Source organism: Geospiza fortis, unplaced genomic scaffold (assembly GCF_000277835.1).
Source record: "Geospiza fortis unplaced genomic scaffold, GeoFor_1.0 scaffold20, whole genome shotgun sequence".
NCBI lineage: Eukaryota > Metazoa > Chordata > Aves > Passeriformes > Thraupidae > Geospiza > Geospiza fortis.
This window is the reverse complement of record NW_005054374.1, coordinates 1758395-1780896: the sequence shown is the minus strand read 5'-3', so window position 1 is coordinate 1780896 and position 22502 is coordinate 1758395. Positions and strand designations below refer to the sequence as shown.

Here is a 22502-nt window from a genome sequence, read left to right as displayed (position 1 = left end):
TGTGGCTGCAAGAACCTGCCAGGAAGGTCTTGTGCTGTGCAGGAGCTACTGCAGGTCTTGGCTGTGGAGTTTAAAAGTCACAAAGCAGACAACTGGGTGAATGGAAGACATGGTATACTAAACTGTGGCTTTATCAAGGGTTTTTGCACTTGCTTTTTCAAATTTTTTTTCCTATGCTGTTGGCTTTAATATTTTTTTCCCCTCTCTTGCCAGTATTAAAAGTTTTGGTTCCCTTTTTTTGTTTGTTTTTAAGAACCTGCTGCCTGTAATGTGCACACAGGGGCACTGGGCTGTGTATGGGAGCCTTGTGCACATCAGAGACTTTACCCACAGCTGTTCCATAACTGAATGAAGTGAGCATTGCTTTCTCAAAACCTGTTTCACCTCAGAGGAACAGCTGAGCAACAGGGCAAAAGGCACTGTTTGCACCTAAGAATGGTTCAGAAAGCACCCATTAAACCATTCAGCAACAGCTTTTTTCAGCCTGGAACAGCAGAAATGGCAATCCTGGAAACACAGAACTCTTCTTGTATGGCTCCCTGCACCGTGAGCCTGAAGATGTGAAAGTGAGAGTGTCCAAAGCAGCCAGCAGTGACTCACACACCAGGTGTGGGACTTGAATCTGTCCTTGTCACCTCTCTGCAGCTGGGCTGGTTCTCAGAAGCCCAGGTGGTTCCTTTTCAGTTCCTCACTTTCCTGAGGAGAAACAGCTTCTTTTCAGCTGCATGAGTTCTCTCTTGGAGAGGATGTTTAAGGCTTATGTTGGAAGCCTGGAAGGTTTTCCTGGAGAAAAGGAGACTCAGAGGTGACCTTATCACTCTCTTCAACTTCCTGAAGGGTGGCTGTGGTGAGCTGGGGCTCGGTCTCTTTCTCCGGGCAACAACAGACAGAACAAGAGGACACAGTCTCAAACTGCGCCAAGGGAGATACAGGCTAGAATTAAGGAGGAAGTTTTTCACAGAAAGAGAGATCAAATACTGGAATCATCTACCCAGGGAGGGGGTGGAGTCACCATCCCTCGATGTGTTTAAAAAAAGACTGGATCTGGCACTTGGTGCCATGATCTAGTTGAGGTGTTCGAAGATGGGTTGGACTCGATGATCTTAAATGTCTCTTCCAACCTAGAAATTCTGTGATTCTGTGATTCTGTGTTGGTGTACAAAGGAGTTTTCCTCTTGTAAGGAACTAATTTTCCCAGCTACACTTTTGCAACTCCCCTTGTTCCAGGGGAGAGTGAGGATATTGAGGAATTAACTAACTGCTTGTTTCAGATGACTACCTATGGGAAAGCAGAGAAAATATTGTATAAGGAAAGGAAAACATCGTCGGCTGAGGCCATAAGTGAACTTCGAATTTAACTCCTAATTGCCTCCATTAGTTGAAACAGTTATTCAGGATAAGCTGCCTCCTAATAGCAAGCATTATGCTAGAATGCTTTATTGATTAATAGCACCGAGCTTTATGGGTGTGAATTTGCTCCCAAAAGCAAATGACAGCCTCCAATCTTCAGCAGTGTGGCAAATAATAGGAGGATAAAGGCAGTTAATTGAGGGGAAATCCCCTCACACAGACAAAGAAAACAGATTTCTACTAAATAGCCAGCACACAGAGGGCAATGAAAACTTCCCTAAGGTAAAACTCGGCTCTTTTATTCTACCACAGAGCCAAAATCATTCCCAAGAAGCAAAGGGACCTGTGTTAGTGTAGCTGAAATTTAGAAGCTGGGCTGTCCTTCCCAGACTCCAAACAGAAAAACAGATTCAGTCTTTAGACTTTGCTTTTAATGACTCCCACTTGCTTCAGAGTTAGAAATTTTCTTTGTTAAAAATGAAGTGTACTCCTCGTGGATCAGCTTCTGAGTTGCTGATGCTCTGCTTGTTGAGTGTGTCAGCCAGCCCCTCAGGGCCACAGAGGAAAACACCTATTCTGGAGCTGTTAAGAAAATGAAAATATGGTCAGAAAGCAGGTATGGAGCAGCTGGATATTCTCCATGTAAATAATTTTATGTTCTATAGATGCAAGGGTTTTTCCCAATTACAGGAACTGAAGTAGAACTGGGCATCTATCCCCTAAACCTTATAACCCCTTCAAACTTATTGCTGCTTCTAAAACAAATGCTGGGCTAAATCTCAGGTCAGCCCTAGTCATTGAAGACAGGTTTATTGGCCTCACTGAATCAAAGAAAGAGAGATTCAAAGAGCTTATGACACAAATTCTTGAGAGGAGCTATTCTGTTTTTTTCCTGCAAATTTTGGGTTGTTAGCTAAAGGTCATCCATATTCAGGTTTGGTTTCTAGAGGTAGAAAGTGGTTTTGGAGGTGTTTAGACCCCACCTGATATTCCTATTTACTTCAGCTGGAAGGATAGGGATAGTTTTTTCCTAAATCTTCTGCTAGTAATTAGACAATCCAAGAAATATCTTGTGAAAAATGAATGATTTTTTAAAAAATTGTAGGTCAAAATAATTGTTCAAGATCACAGATCATGTCCATGGCTGAAAAAAGAATAGAAAATACCTGGAGAATAGGTAGGGTAAAAAAATGCTCCTGAAACTTTATGAGCCAAAGGAACAAGATCGTGCTGTATGGTGTGTATGGCCATTAAATAGAGGAAGTCCAAAGACACCATAAATTTGGAAAGGTTTACCCAGGATGCTTCCCCGCAATCGTTTTGAACTCATTTTCCCAGTTAGGTCTTCCATACAAGGTTTTCTGTTTCAGTCCTGTAATCACATCTTTCTCTTCTTCATGATGCACTGCAAAGTGAGTGGCCTGTGGGAAATGAAAGACAAGGGACAGATAAATACTGCAGAATTGTGTTCTGGTTAAAAAACAATAATGTCAATACTGACTGAATTATTTCCCTGATGAGATTATGGAATGTATGGTGTTTTGCAAGGAAAGATAAGACTGATAAAATCCTGACTATCAGTATCTACCCCTTCCTTCTCCCCAGACTGGGTGATCTCAAGACTTAAATCTATGAAACACTGAACACAGCAATTAATTGTAGGGTTTTTTTCAATTAACAGGTTTAGTCTAAGAACTCTAACATAGGACTGCAAATTAAAAAATCCTTCAAATACAATAGCATGACTCCCTTGACCATAATGAAATCCTGCCAGTTTGTTCTCTGAAAGGTTTGATGCATATGAGGAGGTCTTGCCTGTGTAACTTCCAGCTAGACCAGCTAAATCAAGTAAAGCAAGGAAGAGAAGATGTGGTTAAAGGCAGAAGCTCAGGCCTTACAGAGTTCTGTAGCCCTTTTATATGAAACAAAAAAGTTCCAGGTAACTTTATCCCCAAGGAAAAAATGTGGGACTTTTCTTCTTTCCCTTCTCTTTTTTTGGTCTTGCATATGTGATAACTTCCTTGCTGCTCCCCCTCCCTGTGTATCTAGCTGAGCTATAGCACTTTGGGCACATGGTGAATTTTGCAATGGTGACATAAATGTGATATAAAACATCACTAAAAGTTACAGATTGAGAGCCTTTCCTGACTCAATCCCACATTCTCAGGTGTCTGCTCCTTTGCATCCCCACAGCAACCTACCAGCACAGGACCAGAGAACTCATGAGTCCTGAAACAAATATGCTGCTATGGTTCAAGCTTTGTGCAGTGGCTTCCCTGGCTCCTAAAGCTCTTAATTATGTGCTTGAGGCAGCATCAGCTGTTTTAGAGACTTGTACATGGTCAGCTGAGGTTGCCCCTGTGAACAAAACCTGCTTCCCACAGAGCACAGCCAGAGGAAAGCAGAAAGGAAATCAGTGCACATGAACAGCTGATCCCATGTAACTTCTGATGGATAACACCTGTCTGCACACAGACAAAACCTCTGGGAGCCAGATGGATGCCCAGGATAAAAGACCATTTGAATAGTTATGAGAACAAATTTTCTAACATTAAGCTCAGTTTAATGGCAGTGATATTCCCCCCACTGTGTGGTTACCTGAGTTTCATCCCAGCCTGTAAGGTAGATGTTATAGCTCAGAAACTCTGCATTATTCCTCTCCTGCATTTGAGCCTCCAGAGATTGCAAGAGGTCAGCAAACCATTCAAAGGCATGAGTGTCCCTGCAAAGCCAGTAAAAATAAATCTGGAAGAGACAAGAATGAGCTGTCAGGGGACACAGACACTTATGTTTTCCAGGTTTATGTCTGCTGACAGAGTGAGGATTATAGAGCTCTGGTAAAAAATGTCCTGAACACTTCAGTAGATGGGTAGGATGGCATTGAAGCTATTCAGGAATTTTGATGCTGAGAGGGTTATGACTGACTGCAAGAACAAGGAAATATCTTCCTGTTTCTCTTCCACATTTTTAGTTCTCAATGTTTCTCCACTTATCTCCTTGTAAAACAGTTTGTTAGGACATAAATAAATGATTTAGAGGTGAACTCTGTTTCTATCTGCTGGCAGGCAAGACAAAGTAGGTAAAAAAACCAGTTCTGTTCTCTGAATATGGCCATAACTGCAAAGTGTGACTCCACACCTCTGCACAGGGAGTTTCCAGGGGCAGGAGGGGACAGGAGGATGATTCCATTGCTCTTCTACTTATGAAAAGCCTTTCTCTTTGTGCTGGGGGAAGGAATGCAATATTTGCCCAGGCTGTATTAGTGCCTTGAACTTTATGTTTCTCAAGGAACACCATTTCCACTGCAACTGGAAATCCCCAGGGCCACAGTCAGGATTCGCATGTGTGATTTGGCTTTTAGGCTATTTCTCCTTTCATTATATTTTTGCTTTAGAGCCTCCTGTTTTCCTCCTGCTAACCTTGGGAGGCAACTGGACTCCTCCTTCTTTTAGGACTCATGCATGCCTGGAGCCAGATCACCCTTGCTGTGCCTGCTTTGGTTTGGGCCCTTGGCCCTTGAACAGTTACAGGGGTCTGGGAAAGAGGACACAATACCTTCTTGAGCTTTAGGTTGGTGGCATCATGGCAGTATTTGTACCAGACAGACTTGAGGACAGATGCAAAGGGGGTGACCCCTATTCCAGCTCCAACCAGCATCACAGTTTCATAACTGAACACGTCCTCACTCGCTGTTCCAAAAGGGCCATCTACAGCTATCCTGGAATTGAAAGTGTGTTTATTAAATCAGTAGTGAATATTTGTTAACACCATTTAAAATGACAGTTACAAGGTCTTTGTCTGCTAAAATGCATATTTGCACTGAATACTAGTCAGCCAAAGGAGAGGTGGAGTTGATAGAAAAAACTGTAAAGGGGTATCTAAGACCCACATCTGTGTCACCATTTAATGTTTGTATCACTGGTGCCATCAAATTGCTTGAGCAATATTTAAACTGCCACAGGTGCTTTTTGACTTTACCATGGAGACTCTTTGTACATACTTGGGCAACTTCCATGCCTCCTGGAATTCTTGTTTATCACAGCCACATGCATTGAACAAGCCCTCTGTCCAGTCTCCTACGATTCGGACGTGAATGCTGAAGTAATCCTCTTCTGGAGCAGAAGTCAGTGTAAATGGATGCCATTCCAGTTTAGATACTGCTGGGCATTTGACAAAAATGTACTGTCCAACCTCCATCTTGAAGCCTTTTTTCATCATCTGGAGCTCAATTGTCTTGAAGGGATGAATGACCACCTACAGTGAGAAGGGCAAAGGTAAAAAATAAGGAACAGAAAATGTCTGATTTCACTGATGTATCTCACTGATGTATTTACACCCACCATCACTAGCATCGTTTCTGCTATGGGAAAAAGGAAAGCAGCTGAAACTTTCTTCCCAGCAGATCTGAAAGTGAGCAACAGCACCTGACAGGCAGATGAAAGCCTGCAGAGGATGCTGATGTTTTAGTTGAAGTATTTTCTCACACCATGCTTGCAGCCACTCCAAAGGGGACAGGCCAGGCTGGCACATCTTGTATCACATCACCAGATCTGTGTAAGCACATTGTTACTTCCAGATGGACCTTACCCATTGACACAGAGCACAGAATTAACAGGCCTGACTGTAAATATAGGGGCAAAACCACAGGGCTATCCTACAGATATTGGACAGGTAGTACCTCAGGAAATGGATATTTTCTTGTTTTAGTTGGGTGGGACCTTGGCTATTCTTTAGAAACAATCTTCTAGAAGTAAAATCAGTAATTCTGTCACTCTAATTTTTAATCCTAAAGTTATCTGCCAAAATTATTTTCATTTTTCAAAAGAGATTTGCAAGAGGGAGAATCAAGTCTCTCTGTCTGTTAATTTAGGTATTAACTGTGGTGTTTAGGATGGTGAAGGAAATTTTCTGCCAACAGGGCACAAAACAGACACCATAGAAATATAGTGTAGAAGTGGCTCACAGGATATTTTGGTAAAATTGCCAAAAGCACACAAATATTTAGGAGCCTTCCAACGTGTCAGCATCATTACAGAGCACAGTAGAAACACCTAATGTCATCCCCTAAACCCTGCTATGATTTGAACAGGGTGTGTCCTTGGGATGTAGCACAGTGCCACGTGAGGAAATTACACTGGGAAAGGCCAGGATAATTTTCATAAGTTTAAGGTTAGTTCTGTGCTAATTCAGCTGTCAGAATTTCAGGATCAGTGTTAATATCTGTGCAACACACCATGGGAATGGAAGCTCAACATTAGATCCGGACACATAAAATAAACATGCTCTGAACTTCTGTTCAGGGGTCATTTGTTCTGTGTCTTAAATTAGTCTCAAGTCTATGGAATTTCTGTACTGTGGAATTTTTTCACCCAATAAAAAGAAAATCAATTTCTTCCCTAAGATTCAGTCTTGTGCCTTAGCTAACTTCCTCCTCTTGCTCACTTTTAGAGGCTACATTTGGATGTTAGATGTTGGCATCATGACAGCAGCCAGGACATTCCTTCCACTGATAACCTGGTATGTAGGAGCCTCTGCCTTTGCAGCACCATTTGGAGAAGAAGGTGATGCTCTGCCTGGTGTTAAGTGCAGCATCAGCACTTACCTTTGTGATGACAACCTTCTGCTGTGACCTCCAAAACCGCACCAGCCGCTCACACAGGTACAGGAACATGGGACCCACCACCCACTTCCATGTCTGTAAGCAAAGAAAACAAGTCAGATGATGAAGATCACAGAATCATTGAAAGGTTTGGGTTGGAGGAGATCTTAGAGATCATCTAGTTCCAACCCCCCTGCTGTGGACAGGGACGCTTTCCACTAGATGAGATGGCATCTTAGATCAAATCAAATTCTGGAAATTCTATAAACAGAGGTGAACTTCAAGTAATTTGTGTTCTTTATTAACCAGATTAGGGAATCCTTAAGATATAAGGATTCAAAATTCTGGTCAGAGGGGGAATTTCTTTCTCTGTTGAGTGTTGCAGCTGGATTTTTAGTTTCTACTAGAGTTACAGCAAGGTGTTTTCCTGCAAGTAATTTTGTCTCTGTCTAAAAAAGAATGTAACAAAACGAAATGTGGTATTCAGGTGTTATTGACTCAGGTCTGTTTTACTGCAGGAAAATATGTGGTTTCTGTTAACAGATCAGTCTGCAATGTGAAAGAGAAAACAGCCTGGTTAGTCAATAAAAGCTGAAGTTTCAAATTCACATTTCCAGGGGTGTTATTTTCTTGCTAATGATAATTAGTCCATTAATAATGTTAAACTATTTATTATGAGCATTATAGCACTTTCTAGATATCCCCAGGAGCCATTACTTTGCAGTTTACTTTTTGGATAAAAAGTTCTCAGGTACCAATTGCTCTTTTGCTTTGTCTGTCAGCTGTGCTTATTTTACAGCACACTGGAACTGTGTACTCTGTCTGGAGTCCATTTCTGCTTACAACCCACTGTGCCCAAACCTCTTGCTTCATGCAAAGAAAGCTGCCACTGGAGAGTGCTGAGGGTTATATGGCTGGTTTTCTATGCAATTTAAGAAAAAATAGAAAACTGTAAACATTTCCAATTGGATTTACACACAAGCCAGGTGTTCTTACCATAGGAGGATTCCCTGAAAACTGGGGGATTGGACAAGCTTCACTCTTGCCCCAGAGAGTGAAGTTCTTGTAGCAAATCTCTGGGTTATGTTCAGCCAGGCTTTCAGCTGTCTGTCCCCGTACAATACGACTGGGAAAAAAGTAAAGGTCATAAAGGCAATGAAATTAAAACGAAAGTATCTGTTCCTTATTGTTATTCTATTTATGTACATCACCCTCTTTATATTGAGTTGTCAATTTGTGCACTGTTACAGCTTTGATACATATTTACTGCTTTAATCTCCCCACAAAGTTACCATTACAGAAATAGAAATGGGGAGGGAAGTTCGTGGGATAAAATCCTGATTTCAAGATTAGGTGAGGAACTGAGAGTTATGTCCATTACCACTTCCAGGATGTGGTCACAATTAGAAAGCTTCATTCTTTTCTGAGTTATCCCACTTTTTTCTTCAATTAAAAAAAAAAAAACTGACCAAAAGAAAAAGACAAACAAAAAAACCAAACCCCAAAACCTGGAATGGATAAGTAATCAATTTGCTACTGACCACAACAGAGATTATTTCTGCTGTTTATTTTAGAAATTTGGAGATCCCTTTCCAAAATATTCTTCCTTTGGCTCTTTCTCTCCCTCTAATGCTGTGGAGCAGCTGTTCAGGTGCTATGAATGAATACAGATGCTTTTGACACAAGCAGCTATTGCAGCTATAGCAGCTTGCATCAGCCAGTTATCTGGCCTCAATTTACTTGCTTGGTTGTTTTTTGGTTTATTTGTTTGTTATTGTTTGTTTTAGTATAAAGAATCCTAACTGATCCAGTACAGCTGTATTTCCTAGCAGAACTGGTGCAGAGAGGTAATTTCCGTTTCAAGGGGCAAAAGCCTATTCTTTTTCTCTATTTTCTGCCTCTGTCTGGAGTTCTGCCAACCTCAGGATCTTAGTAAAAACAATTCAGATTAAGATCTGCTGAATTTTCCCTAGAAACAGTCTGCTTCTGATCAGGCTGGTCAGTTTTATGCCAATGTGGTTCTTTGATATCTTCTCCCCATGACTTCTCTTTCTGCTTTCCTAGCTCAGTGTCTGTGAGCTGGACAACACTTCTGATATTTCAAAAATCCCCATGGTATCTAAGCCATACGCATGCCTAGCTTTGTGTGAGAGATTTTTCAGAGGATTATTACAAAACCTCTGCACAGGGTTGAGAGATAAGATATTGCTCATAAATATTACTAATGAACCTCTTCTTCATTAAATGTTTGATTAATATCCTGTCTGAAAAATAAAGGGAAGCAGTGACAGTGTCCCAGCAGCATCACGAGTTGCAATTTGCAGGAACATGAGCAGTTACACTTCACTTCCCCACTAATGACAGGGGGTTCAGCTGAGCCACCTCTGGGATCATTTATGGGAACAGGAGGAGCTAATTTCCTCCATTGCCCACCCCATTGCTTGAGGGAAAGGGGGTCTGAGGGATTTTGCCTTGCTCTATGCTCTAGTCAAGCTTTGACAATGTCAGTACCCTGTACAAGAGAAAAAAAAAGCTTATTTCCCCTTATCAGTCAGTGTAGATGTTCTTTCTAGTACTGTAATTAAACTTTCAGCAGTATAGACTTATAGCTACTTCTTTTTTGGCTAATGGTTTTCCTTTAACTCCAGAAGAGTGAACTGCACCTCTGTACCCTCTCCTCTTTACATTTACTGTGTTGGGAAATTTGGGACATCTGTCTGTGAGACAGAGCTCATGCACAAAAACCATCGGTGCTTCAAAAGTGCTGTAACAGCTTGTAACAGACAAGAATTATTGTAGAGTCAGAGAATTAAATCACAGAATGGCTTGGGTTGGAAGGGACCTTAAAGATCATCCAGTTCCCACCCCCCTGCCATTGGCAAGCACCAATTTCACTGGACCAGGTTGCTCAGAGCCCCATCCAGTCTGGCCTTGAACAATTCCAGGGCTGAGGCAACCACAACTTCTCTGGACAACCTGTGCCAGTGCCTCAACACCCTCACAGTAAAGAATTTTTTCCTAATATCTGATCTAAGCCTCCTCTCAGTTTGAAGCCATTCCCCTTTGTCTGTCACTCTGTGCTCCTGTAAAGTCTCTCTCCATCTTTCTTGAATCCGCCCCTTTGATGATATCAATAACCTTTGACTCAGCTTTCTGTATATGCAAAGATGTGTGTTTGTAGAGATTAATAAGAATATGTGTGACAGTCTTCTGACCCCTGAGATAAAATGGCATTTATGTCTCTTCCTAGCATATTTCTTTGAGACTGTCAGCTCATACTCATTCCATGGCATCCATCTTTGCACACTTGAGATGCCTTCCATGAGGGTAACAAGCCCATCTCATATTTCTCATTGTATTTTCTCATTATTACCTTGAAGGCCAAATAAGTGAGGTCACTGAGTTCACAGCTGGAAAACATCCTTTCCTCTACAGATGAGAATATTTCTATTTATATCTGCTTCCAAAGGATAGCTGAACTTCATTAACAACACTGCTGCCCAAACTCTTGCCTTTTCATTCCCATGCAATTAAGATGGTGGGAGTACAGTGAACACTGACGTAAATAAAAATTCAACTTTTATAAAATATATGCTCTCCACTGACCTCTGGAAAGGGCAATGCTTGCTTTCTGATAGCATTGTGTAGCAAGTACTCGTAGGTTTGGACACTGTGTCAGTAACTATACAATGTTTGCTCCAGAAAACATGAACCACTTGTTTTTTTCTTTCCACAAGTTTTGCTCAAACCTTTTCTTGTTGTGAAAGTTGGAATGAACAAATGTGCTGGGAGTAATTCCCATCTGCCTTCTATTTTTGTTCTTCCTGTTTTACTTTGATTTCTGTCTTTTTAGTGGCACTAATGGACTGTAAGGAAGTGGTTTTGAATAGTCATTTTTGCTGGGCATTTTTAAAGCACACTTTCTATTGCATGTAGGACTTCCTTTAAAATGGGCAATGTAGTGTAATTATGAACTATTTAAATGTAGCTTGGACACTTGAGTCTTTTTTCTTTATTCACCCATTCTTTGGTTTTATAAAATGGATCTAAAGTTCATTTTTCTAAGTGCTAAAATTGTGTTTGTGTAGTGCTAAAACTGTTTCATCAGGCTTTTCAGCTCTTTCAGAAGAAGCTATGGAATGAAGCAACAGCAGAAAAAGATATTTGGCATTTGAAAGGTAGAAAATTTTACGAATGCCTATTTCTAAGTTGAAACAGCTAAAAAACTATTCTTAAATGCTGCTGATACTACAGGTTCATCCAAGCCTGAAACATAAATCTATATTACTATAGTTTTCATTATCCAATAAAATTCTAAACTCTATGTAATTTTTATACTGAGATCTCCTTACATGCATGTGTGTGATGCAATTTCTTTTAGGAGAGGAAGGAAAATTAACAATTAGAAACAGAAACCTTGGAAAAGAGTTTTGCAATTAAGATATCAGAAGAAGTTGAGTAATAGTGAGCTGAAGTATGCCAAAGTCACGTGAAACCTGCTGTGTGAGGACAGCTTGTTGCAAGTATCAGTGAGAGCTTCTTGACTCTCAGAGCCTCCACTGGCCCATCACTGCCATCAAAAAGAGCTGCTGCTCAGTGACAGAAGTCCCCATACTCAAGTGTGAAGGGGGCTTTAAATAAAGATTCAGTGGTTATCAGATATTTTGTGATAAGTGCAAATACTCACCCAGCACCGTGGATGACAAGGCCGATAAAGAAGATGACAAAGAGATGGTGGGTGTACCAGAATACTTCAAAATATGACCTCCGGATGGTTTTGGTGGATGAGGTGATGATGAGGATGAGGGCCAGTGTGATGACAACCCCAGTGATGCCAGCCAAGTATGTGAAGGCCACATAGAGGCCCCCAATGGGATTCTGTGAAACAATTGCACACCTTGGTCTGAGGAAGGGGTTGCTCCAAAGCAGAGCCAGTTGAACCATCCCTCACCAAACCCTTTATTTTGTTATAAGTCCTTAAGTCATCTGATGCCGAAATCACAGTTCATTTTTGTTAAACTGAACATTTACCTTTACTAAGGTAATTGGAAGTAGAGGGAATGCTTTTTCCATGAATTAACACTCCAAACATGGTTTCTTTACTCTGCCATGGCTCAGCAGGATTGCTTTGGGGAAGGTGAATACATTTGCACAGCTCTGGTGTTCAGAGCTGGAGTCCTACAACCATATTTTGGGAGCTAAATGAAAACTCTCCTTTCCTCTGGTGTTGCACAGCTGTGGGACTCATAACTCATGCAGAGTTTGGATGCTCAGTGCTCTTCTGAGAGGTAGGGGAGTACTTTCTTTTCTTTTTCCTCACTGAACAGAGCTTAAACCACCCAGCTTCAAAACTCTTGCCTTTACTTCTGTGTACCTTTCTGAGTGCCATGTCTCAGCCAGAACACTGCTTTACAGGGTATGTTTTTACATAATATTTTGAAACTACTTTGAAATCCTCAGGTGAAAAAGTTTAAAGTACTACAAGAGCTCAGCAATGATATTATTGGCAAATATAGAAAAATGAATTCTACAAGGTTTTTCTGCAAGATGGCCCAAACCCAGAGTGTGGACACCAGAAGCAGCACTCTGCTCGAATAGTTTTATATGATCACCTACACAAATGTAATGATGACCCTTTGGGGTCTGGTGTCACTTACAGCAATGGTTTGCCTGTAGAAGTTGATGTAGCTTTCCTTTGGTTTGTCCCCAAGGCCAGAAAGCACAGCTGCCAGGGTGCCTTTCTCTTCAACACGGGCTTGCACACTCCACTCCACATTGAATAAGTGTGCAATGGTGTGAATTGCTAGGAGTGACAGGAGAGGAATAATCAGCACCGACCACAAGTACTTGGCAGTTTGGGGTAACATTTGGAACTTTGTCACATTTGTCAACTACTGCTTAAGAGCTCTGCGGCTCTTGCCATCTTCATCACAATTGCAGATCACTGATAAGTTTTTAAAATTTTACCACCTGAATCTTGCAGGCTTTGGGTGAGGGAGGGAAAGAAGTAATGAGAAATTTTCAGTATATTTTTGTTCAACAAAGCCTTTCAACAATTGAAGTAGTAGTGCCCTAACAAATGGGATACTGAAACATGGAATGGCTTAAACTATTTGTTAGGATCACCCTATCCAGGACTTCTGTAAAACAGCCAAAAACTGTTTGGGGTCACATTTGTTAGTGCTGCTTTGTTCTGCAGTTTTGCTAATAATAATCAGTAATATTCTCACTGAGCTGAATGCATCCAAAAACCTAAAGCAGTTGAGATGTTCACATGAATTCCACTACATGTTTTTGTAGGGTAAAATTGTACAATGCTTCTCAAAATTTGAACCAGCTCCTATAAGTAGATACTTATTTATCTTCAAAAGAGGTCCAAGCTTTTTATATCCTTTTTAAAAAAGAATTTCTATTATTTGTTTTAGATGGCAGATAAGAAGTAAGTCTAAACAAGAATTAAATCCAGTGTATCTGGTTCTCAGGACATTGCTAAACTCCCTTTATTAAACTATCATAAATAGCACTGACAGTTCAAAATAAAGGTATTCTTTCTTGTCTTTTGCTCTCTGACAGCTGGCACATATCTGGAAACTGATTAAAGCCTTGGCACACACTGATTCCTTTAATGAATTCAGGTCTCTGTCCATATCCTTAAGAATTTGAATGCCACTGGGATTCCACATAAAATACACAAGAAAGCAATAAACAAAGAAACATTAGACTACCAACCAGTGTGAAGGGCGATCATCCAGGCCACCATTTTGTGAAAGGTGAGGTTTCTGTCCAGCTGTCGCCTGATCCGGGTAGAGCAGCACTTTGGGTAGAAAGAAAAAGGTATTTGAAGATTATGTGTGTTGTCTGTGCACACTTTTTGAAGGCAGGGACAAAACCAGAAGCCCTGAGCACATTGGTGACATTTCTAGGAAAAATTTAGAATTCCAGAATATAGACAAAAATATTTCCGCCCGTCTTTCAGAAAGCAGGAATTCCAGATTATATTTTAACATGTCCCTCTGAAACAAAGTATTTGATAAGGAGAAAAACTTTAACATCCTGTATGACAAAGGAATACATCTTATCTGTTTTAAACTGTACATTAAAACAAAATGAGGGATTGCAGTCTGCCATGGCAGAGTGACTGCTTTGGTAGCACCAGGATCCTATTGTGGTTCACAATCTAGAAACAAGATGCAAAGTTTGGGTGTAACTGTCTCAGGGAGCTCCCACCCCAAATCATATCACCTATGGCAGTGATATGAAGGCATTCCTTCCCCAAAACACTGGGTTTACTTCCCAGGCATTCACTTACAACTTTTTGGAGTTACCAAAAAAAAAAGAAAAAAACCCAGCAAAAATCTCTGCAGATACAAACCAAAGAAATTAATTCTTAAGAAAAACAGAATGATATTTTAATTACTAATGATAATGGGCTCCTAACAGACCCCATATGAACTCTGCTGCAGTCACTGGGAGCTTCCCTAAAGCCTTAAGTGCCTGTAAAGCTGACATTTGCTGTCTCCACACAGTAGAAGGCATGACTGTCATGTGCTGTATGTTTGCATTGTGTTTGCTGACCGGATAAGGGAACAAAACACTGTGCAAACTACCACAAGTATTTCCTCACAAGAGGCAAACACTCTGGGGCTGCCACAATCACTTCAGACTATAATAACAACAAGGAGAAATTTGGCCTTTTTATATCACCTATATTGAGAAACAATAAAAAAATTGTAGAATAAAAATGTAGCATAGCGAGGCAGTGCTTGACTCCCTTGCAAACACCACTTGATCCAAGAAGTGAAGGCCAAGCAATGGCAGAGGGCTCCAGCTGCCTTCAATCATATGGCCATTAACAACAGTTAATACAGCAGTGATGGGCATGCAAAACACAACACAGCTATCTTTTCAATTAAAAAGTTGTAAAGTTATTACAAATAACTTTGTAACATGTGATTTCTGGGTGGCAGGTTGGAGAGGGCAAGACTTTTCAGTACTCTCCCTTTGAAGGCTGTGTTTGAACCATTCTCTCCTCCTCTTGACCCCAATGACATTGCTGTTGGGAAGGTCACTTCTCTTCCAACAAGTTATTTGACATTTAAATGATTTTTCTTATAGATCCTCACAGTTGTTACCTGCAGAGCATAGCTAATTAGAGACAACAAGCATCAGCAGCTGTCCCCCTGTGCTAAGGCCACCACGGCACTGCCACTGCCAGTGGTCACTGGGCCATGTGTGTTTTTGCTTAAGATCTAAAATTACGTCCTTCCTGAGGTGTAGCTTTACTGCAAAAAAGCAACTGGAGCTAAACAAACAGCAGCTGTCTAAGAGCTGCTCTATGCCCCTCCCTGCCCTCCTTGCTCACCCTCAGAGCCCTTTGCTTCCTCATTCCCAGCCATCAGCAGGAGAGCGTGCTGCCAGCAGGAATGGAACTGTGTGTCCCTGCCTGGGACTCACTTTTGTCTGGGTTTAGCCTGAGTGACTCTGCCACAATGCCCAAGGCAGAAGGACTGACTCTGTACTTTGAATACAAAGAGGGACAGTTTCCCAACACCTTGGTTAGAAAAATTAGGTTATGCATGCTAGGAGAGGAGTAACTCAGGACAAGTAGCACAAAGTCCCAGCTGGAATACAGTTCTCAGCACCCAGAATCAGGTTTTGGCCTTCCAGTAGTCTCCATGTGTACACCCAGCTCCTTCACTGCTTTGAGCTCAGAAGCCCTCTGCCCAACTTGCTTTCACCTGTGCAATCTCAAAAATGCCTTATATGATCATTGGCTCATCATTATTTTCCAGTTGGATTCATCCATAGCAACATTAATTCTTTCCAAATTTATGTTCATTTTTGACTTCTGCAGCCAGAGGAGTCAGCTCTGGATTCTGGCTGATACTTGCTGATCTGCCTGGGGAATAACAACTTTAACCCTACAGCTTTATTTACTATCCTTCCTCCTTTTACATGAATGGAGGGTATGGCTGGCTGCTTTGCAGCATCTCAGGATCTGAAGGAGTATAGGAAAAGACTGAAAGCCTGACATGTATTTCCAATTTTATATTCCTAAGTGTTATTCCTTAGAAAGGCTAGAGCACTGGCCTTGCTCATAAATGTAATTAAAGAGTTTAATGTGGTCGGCACATCTCATTTATTCAGCCACACTCATTGTGAGGATGTATGATGTACTAGATGGAAGTACAGCCTATTTTGTCTCTGGTTATTTTCTTATTGCTTCATCTCCCAGTTTCTTCCCTTACGAAGGACTGTTGAAACACTGCATCTATTTTATCACTTCCTCTTCTGCTCTGCCTCTCCAGCCCCTGCAGGCTGTCTCATTTGCATTAAGAAATTTAGACTGGGTTTAGAGAAAAACAACTTCTGGGAACTGATTTTGTTGATCATGTTTATGTTAAAAGTGTCCAGAAAGAAAGGAAGAATCATTATACATTTGGAAGGATAATTTATGAATTTGAAGAGCATATTGCTTCGTCACTGGACCATGGCCTGCATTGTCGGCATTATTTCTGCTGTAATAGCCAGAAATCAAGATTTTGGCAGTGTGATAAAGTCAGTACTATCATAGGAAGCCTCTCCAGCTGTCACTTAGGATAAGTTGCCCTTTCCTTAGAGTCAGCTCCTCAGTGCTCTGTATAACATTTGTATTTTGGAGTTCAAAAAAGTCAAAAGGCGTGTGAACTATTTAATCTGAGATGGAAATGCAGTTCAGACAAGATAGAATGTAATTTATGAGCTAGCTGAAAAAAAGTCCCGTTCTGAAAGTCTGTAAAAGACTACATTTACCTTGAGGATTGAGCATGCAAAAACAGACAGGGGCTGATATTTAGCTCTCTAAGTGGGTTTTGCATCAGTGACAAACAGCGGATGTGTGTGAACACCAACGGCTTCTGCCAGCCAAAAGAAGGACTTTGCATCCAGGGCAGGACCATGCCCAGGACTCAGCTGAAAAAGGAGGACTCAAATGAGGCTAATCCAAAGCTAAACTCCCAACAGAGCTCTAGATACCTCATGGGCATTAGACCTCAGCCTTGCTCATAGCCAAACTCCAGGCTTATCTGCTTCTCATAAAAGGGCATCCTCAAAATATGGTCTATTTGGGGAACTTGGACATGGTTTCTTGGTATACTTGCAAGTCTGTTTAAGTATGAAAGATAATATCTTTCACAAATTTTGAAATTATTTCTTCATCTTACCGCACTTGATCCTCTGAGGAAGGAGAGCAGGTTTCGACACACTGGCAGCAGAATCAGCATGCAATTGAAATTCAGGCAGGCTGCAGGGGCCCTTGCAAGAGCCAGAGCACGCTGGAATTAGAGAGATGCTGTTATTAAATGCATTACCTAAGACACTATCCAGGGCATGGACAAGCACAGATTTCATTTATGTATTATATTATAACTGGAAAAGAGTGTGAGATCTAGAGTTCACATTTACACCATGAATATTCAATGGAATCATGCTCTGGTCAAGGCAGAAACACATGTGCAGGCAGAACATGCTCCTGCAGACAAAAACACTCCTGTTTTCAGTTTTGAATTAATATGGTTGTATAAAAAGCTCCCTGCCATGTTTGGCATTCGGCAGTCAAACATAGGTGCAATTCTAAGCCATTAGTAGAGTTTTGTGTCCCAAGGCTGTAAAGAGTCTGTGGTTTCAGCTGGTGGGGGTTATGGATAGCTTATAGGGGAAGTGGTTTAAATTCTCTGTCAGTAAAGGACTCTAGTGAAATTTGTTGCCTCAGCTTTTAGGAATCTGTTTCCTTAAAGTTGGTCTTTACACCCTTAATTATTTAATATTTTTGAACTGTTTGAAATGAGGGAAAAATGACCATATTAATAAAAATGCAATGAAGGGAAGAAAAATGTTTGCTCTCCTTGAATGGATTGAGATCCTTTCAGGTTTTAGAGCACAGCTGTTTGGGTTTACACTGAGCTCTACTTATCCAGTCTCTGTGACTTCAAAGGCAACTGCATCATGATTGGAAAGGACAGGATTTGATCCACAGACCAGAAGCCATATGCAGAATTTGATTTCAGGCTTTGTAGAATTAAACCACAGCTTTGCAAATCTTCCGCAAAATGCTGTGCTCTGTAATCTGAGACTTAGGCTGATTTTTATGCCTGTGATCAGGGTTTTAAAATATGTGAACAAATTAATTTTCCCTGTCAATTGATCAGTTGGATTACATGGAATAGCCCAGGATCCAGGATCACTTCACTACTTGGCTACCACTCACACTCTCGATGAATATATGAATGGTGATTGCTTTTCAGAGCCAATATCTTTATAAACTATTCATGCTCTGAAAAATAACTGCAAGGAGAAATGACTGCACAACAGTTCAACGGCAATATTTTATTATTATTTTGCTTAATAAGTAGCCACAATTAATGCTTAATTTAATTACCAGGAGCATAATAATTAACTGAAAATATCTTTAGAATGAGATCTCTCTATGTGGTGTACCAGCTTTCTGTTCAGAAGCAGTGAACATCTGCCTGCATTCAGTTATCTGCTTGCATGTGACTTCTACATAAGCCTGCTGCTCCAGCCACCAGATCCAGTTTTGATCAGCTAAAACTATTCAAAACTGCTGTGGGCTCTGTCTGTGGCAAAGTAATAATGTCTTGTACTTACGCCAAGGAGCACTCTGGTGTAGAAGAATTTTGGTGGGACATCATACACAAGATAATACCACCAAAAGAGGAAGACATTTAAGCCCAGCCACACAAGCTGAAAGAGAATTAAACAGGAAGCTTACAGTTTGTTGTTAGAAGTAATCCATCTGAATTTACACAGTTCAGATAACATTCAGTTGCTTCTCTGTGCTCCTGTTTGCACAGAGAGATATACTGCAGGGTATGAAGTTTTCAACAAGGGTGATAAAAATCTTTCTGGTGTAAACAGGGTCTGATTTGTGAACACAGGGTGCAGGAGTGGCAACAGACCAAAACACAGCAATGTGCAGCTGAAATGTTTTCGTAGGTCAAGGAGTTTAGGGCTGGTTGTATCAGGACTGTCATATTACAAATATTTAATTCTGAGTCCGGTTAAATCTCTACCATTGTAGGTTAGGGACTCTTCCAAATGGCAGTTCCATTCCACAGGCACATTAACCAATGTGAGAGGAAGACTTGGGAGCTGTGACAAATAAGCTTGAGATCTAAATTTAGATGGGCTAAATTGCACATAGGGATGAATTCAACAAGAGGGTCTGAAATCAGCCAGCAGGGAATATTCAACACAGGCCCTTGGTAGCATGTAGACTACCCCAAACCAGGCTTTATAGATGTACTGCAGAATTTTCTCACACTTACACATCATGAGGTGCATGTTATTAACTCTTAGGCAGCTACAAGTCCATCTGGCGAAAAGGTCATAATGAATCTGGATATTTGCCCTCCTGGAGCTGGTTGGCTGATTTCACATCCCATATTGAAACATATCTCTAACACTGCACTCAGTCTAAGTAGTTTTACTAAGTGGTACATGAAAACAGAGAGAAAGTCTGAGAACTGGGAGAAAGCCCAGAAAAGGTGATATTACAGCCCCCCGCCCCTCCTAACCCACATATTTTGCTAGTTCTTTGGCTCAAATAACACTGTAAAAAAACCTGGGTTTATTTCAGATCTTGAAAATGTAAATAAATATTGGGAAATGAAGGGATTTCCACCAGGGTAAGGCAGTATATAGGAAATCCCCAAGTCCTCATTAAAACACCAAGCTCATCTCAGGATTAAGTGCTTAGGACACTCATTAAAAGTGACAGTGGCACACTCTGGCAGCATGTTTCTGTTTTGTCGAGGTACATCAGCAGTAATTGTTTCTGTCAAGCACTGGACAGCCCTGTGCCTGCTCAGCGTGCAGTAAAGATGGAGAGGCTAAAGCAGAACACTTGGGTGGGGTTTCCAGTGGTCTGTCCTTTTAGCTGGTTTCTTTATGTCTGTTGGTTTCCTTTCCTATTACCCTCACCTTGTTACAGCTTTGAGGTTCAAAACCCAAATTCCTTATTTGAGCAAAATAAAGGCCTCTTACTTCTTTTAATATTTCAGTTCTGGTGGTGGGGGGGAAGGCAAAAAGAAAGCCAGAATTCACCTCTTGGCAGTTTCAACTTCCTCAAGTCACTGAAGGTGACAGCACACACAGTCACTCCCTTTCAAAACACTGAAGTGCCACAGCTATAGGATTATGTTCCTAAATTACAAGGGCATACACAAGTACTGATTGCTCATAGCAGCAGAAATACTGCTTAGAATAAAGATGCTCACATTTCAGTCACCAAAAATATACAAATTCTATGCCTTCTTTTTCTTCCTCTCAATATTTACATCTACTACAAAAGGTAGCCACAATACCTGAACTGCTCTTTTGGTTCAGGTATTTGAACAAAAAAACATTTTGGTTTTGTATATGTTTTTAATGCATATATGTATATGTACATAATATATGTATAGAGGTATACCTTTAGCCCTTGTATCAGAATGTGAAGTAAAAACCCAACACTAGAATACTTAGAAAACTCAGTTTTCTCTAAGGAGGACTGCCCTCCTTACTCTTTAGCACTTGTGAATGCAACTGGGATTTTCCATACTTTTAAATCTTGATAAGAATTAATTTAACCTACTTTCACAGCCCCTCTATGCAAACTGTAAACAAATTCAATTCAAATAGTAGTTGTCTTAATAAAGGATTCATGAATCTGTGCTCTAAATCTCTGTTCTCTTCTCCCTTGAATCTGACATTAATGAATATTTTATACCATCAAGACACTGTGCTTTTAGTTAGACGCCCTTCTGTTCATAAAAGTGCAAGAAAGGGTGATTGTTTTAATTGCTTTATCTGTTGAAGTGCATGTAGCGAGTTTTAAAGTTGTTTTGCTCAACTAAAGTATTTCTAGCAAAGCAAAGTTAACACACAATCATTTCTCAGTTAACAATGAAGGCTACAGCAACTGAAATACCAGAGAGCTCCTTAAAAATTACTCCCTTGAAGCATTTCCCTGCATTTGCTGCCCCAGTTTCTGCATACTCAGGTGCATCTTTCCCTGGCACAGTGAGAACTGCTCAGCACAGCTTTCTGCAGAACTTTTCACTGGATGCAAAGCCAACAGAAATTGTACTTACAACGACGAAGATGGACAGTCCTTCATTCTCCACCCAGTTCCCCATGGCTGCCTGAGATGTGTGAGCACAGCAGCCCTGCTCTCTCTGGGACAGCCTCTACGTCTTCTCTCATGAGGAAGTGAGAGCAAAAGGTTGCAGCACCGTTTCCTTTCTCATTCATTTGGGAAATAAGTTAACCATTTAATCATGACCCCAGTTCTGTTTTGAATATGTTTCTATCATCTCTACATATAACATTTCATAACTCAAATATGTATAAACTGTTGAAATAGACTTTTTCATTGTGATACAAAGGATAGAATAAATTATAAAACGGGTCAGGTTTTCTGCTAAAAAATGTATTACCACTTTATATAACTTTTAATGCTGAAGTGTAACATAGAAAGCACAGAAGAGCTGCCTCTGCCCAGACCTGTCTCTTTTTAATCACCTCAGGACTGAGATGCAGTTCATGCTGATCTTTGATGATAAATAATCACTATTACTATTTCTCTTCCAGTAATTCAATGTCCACAGAAACTTCAAAGTGTAATCTAACATTCCTCTTGTCTGGTACATTCAAACCTCACTAAATTCCTTCCAAAATTCCTCTCTGTTCTGGCCAAAAGTGAGGAGAAATGTCACTGGATAAGCTTTTTTTCATGGTTTTGAGTCTCACAGGATCCCCTTTGATGGCCATCCCAAATGGATCACAGAATTATAGAATGATAGAATGCTTGGGTTGGAAGGAACTTGGAAGATCATCTACTTCCAACCCCCTGCCATGGGCAGGGAGGCCACCCACTAACTCAGGCTGCTCAGGGCCCCAGCCAACCTGACCGTGGATGCTTTCAGGGATGGGGTAACACTTCCAGGGATGCTGGATGTCATCAGAGGGTCTGGAGCCCATATTTTTGTTTATGGAGGTAGCCTCTGGAAGTTCAACAGTTGGAGTGGCTGGGAAGGAAAGGAGGGGAGCAGTTCTGATTTGTGAATGTCCATTCTTGCAGTGAAGACAAGCCTTATCTGCCTGACTAGGAATGGCAGTGTTCTCACTGCCTTTTTCTTCTCCCTAGCTCAGGGTAAGTTACTTGTGCCCTCTCTGGGGTGAGCCAGTGCAGGTATCCAGGATGCTCTGAGCTTCACCAGCTGTACCTTGCCTGGAAGCTCCTCAGGCACCATAGCCCCTGAAACATGGATTTATTGGCTCAGGAGGTTTCTGGCAGGCTACAAACCCAGAAGGGGCTGATCTTAGATCAGTCAAAACAGTTGCAAAGTCTGAGGTCCTTTTGACAGCCTGAACAGAGACCATGAAACAGAGTTTATTTCAGCTGCCTTCAGCCTAGCAATTATTAAATGCAGTTGCTGATCTCACTGCCTGAACTCAAAAGAAAGGGCAGAGGTGCTGGGCCCTTCCACAGCTGGGGAGTTCTGCTGCTCCC

General features: G+C 41.0%; 1 protein-coding gene across 1 annotated transcript; it reads right to left on the bottom strand.

The window, feature by feature from the left end:
• Nucleotides 1–1121: 1121 nt before the first annotated feature.
• On the bottom strand, nt 1122–21151 carry LOC102043904 (cytochrome b-245 heavy chain). Its single transcript, XM_005424857.3, has 13 exons — nt 21082–21151; nt 18596–18691; nt 17152–17262; nt 13679–13763; nt 12607–12752; nt 11637–11827; nt 7946–8075; nt 6953–7045; nt 5351–5604; nt 4906–5068; nt 3949–4095; nt 2647–2771; nt 1122–1932 (listed from the first exon to the last, which is right to left on the bottom strand). Exons 1-13 carry the CDS (start codon nt 21124–21126, stop codon nt 1806–1808), a joined length of 1713 nt encoding a protein of 570 aa, XP_005424914.1. The 5' UTR covers nt 21127–21151; the 3' UTR covers nt 1122–1805.
• Nucleotides 21152–22502: the final 1351 nt, after the last annotated feature.

Coding starts and splice junctions, on each gene's coding strand:
- LOC102043904 (XM_005424857.3), bottom strand. CDS start 21,126: ATGGGGAACTGGGTGGAGAATGAAGGACTGTCCATCTTCGTCGTT. Junction 18,692..21,081: donor GACTGTCCATCTTCGTCGTT/GTAAGTACAATT, acceptor ATTCTCTTTCAG/CTTGTGTGGCTGGGCTTAAA. Junction 5,605..6,952: donor AGAAGGTTGTCATCACAAAG/GTAAGTGCTGAT, acceptor TTCTCACTGTAG/GTGGTCATTCATCCCTTCAA.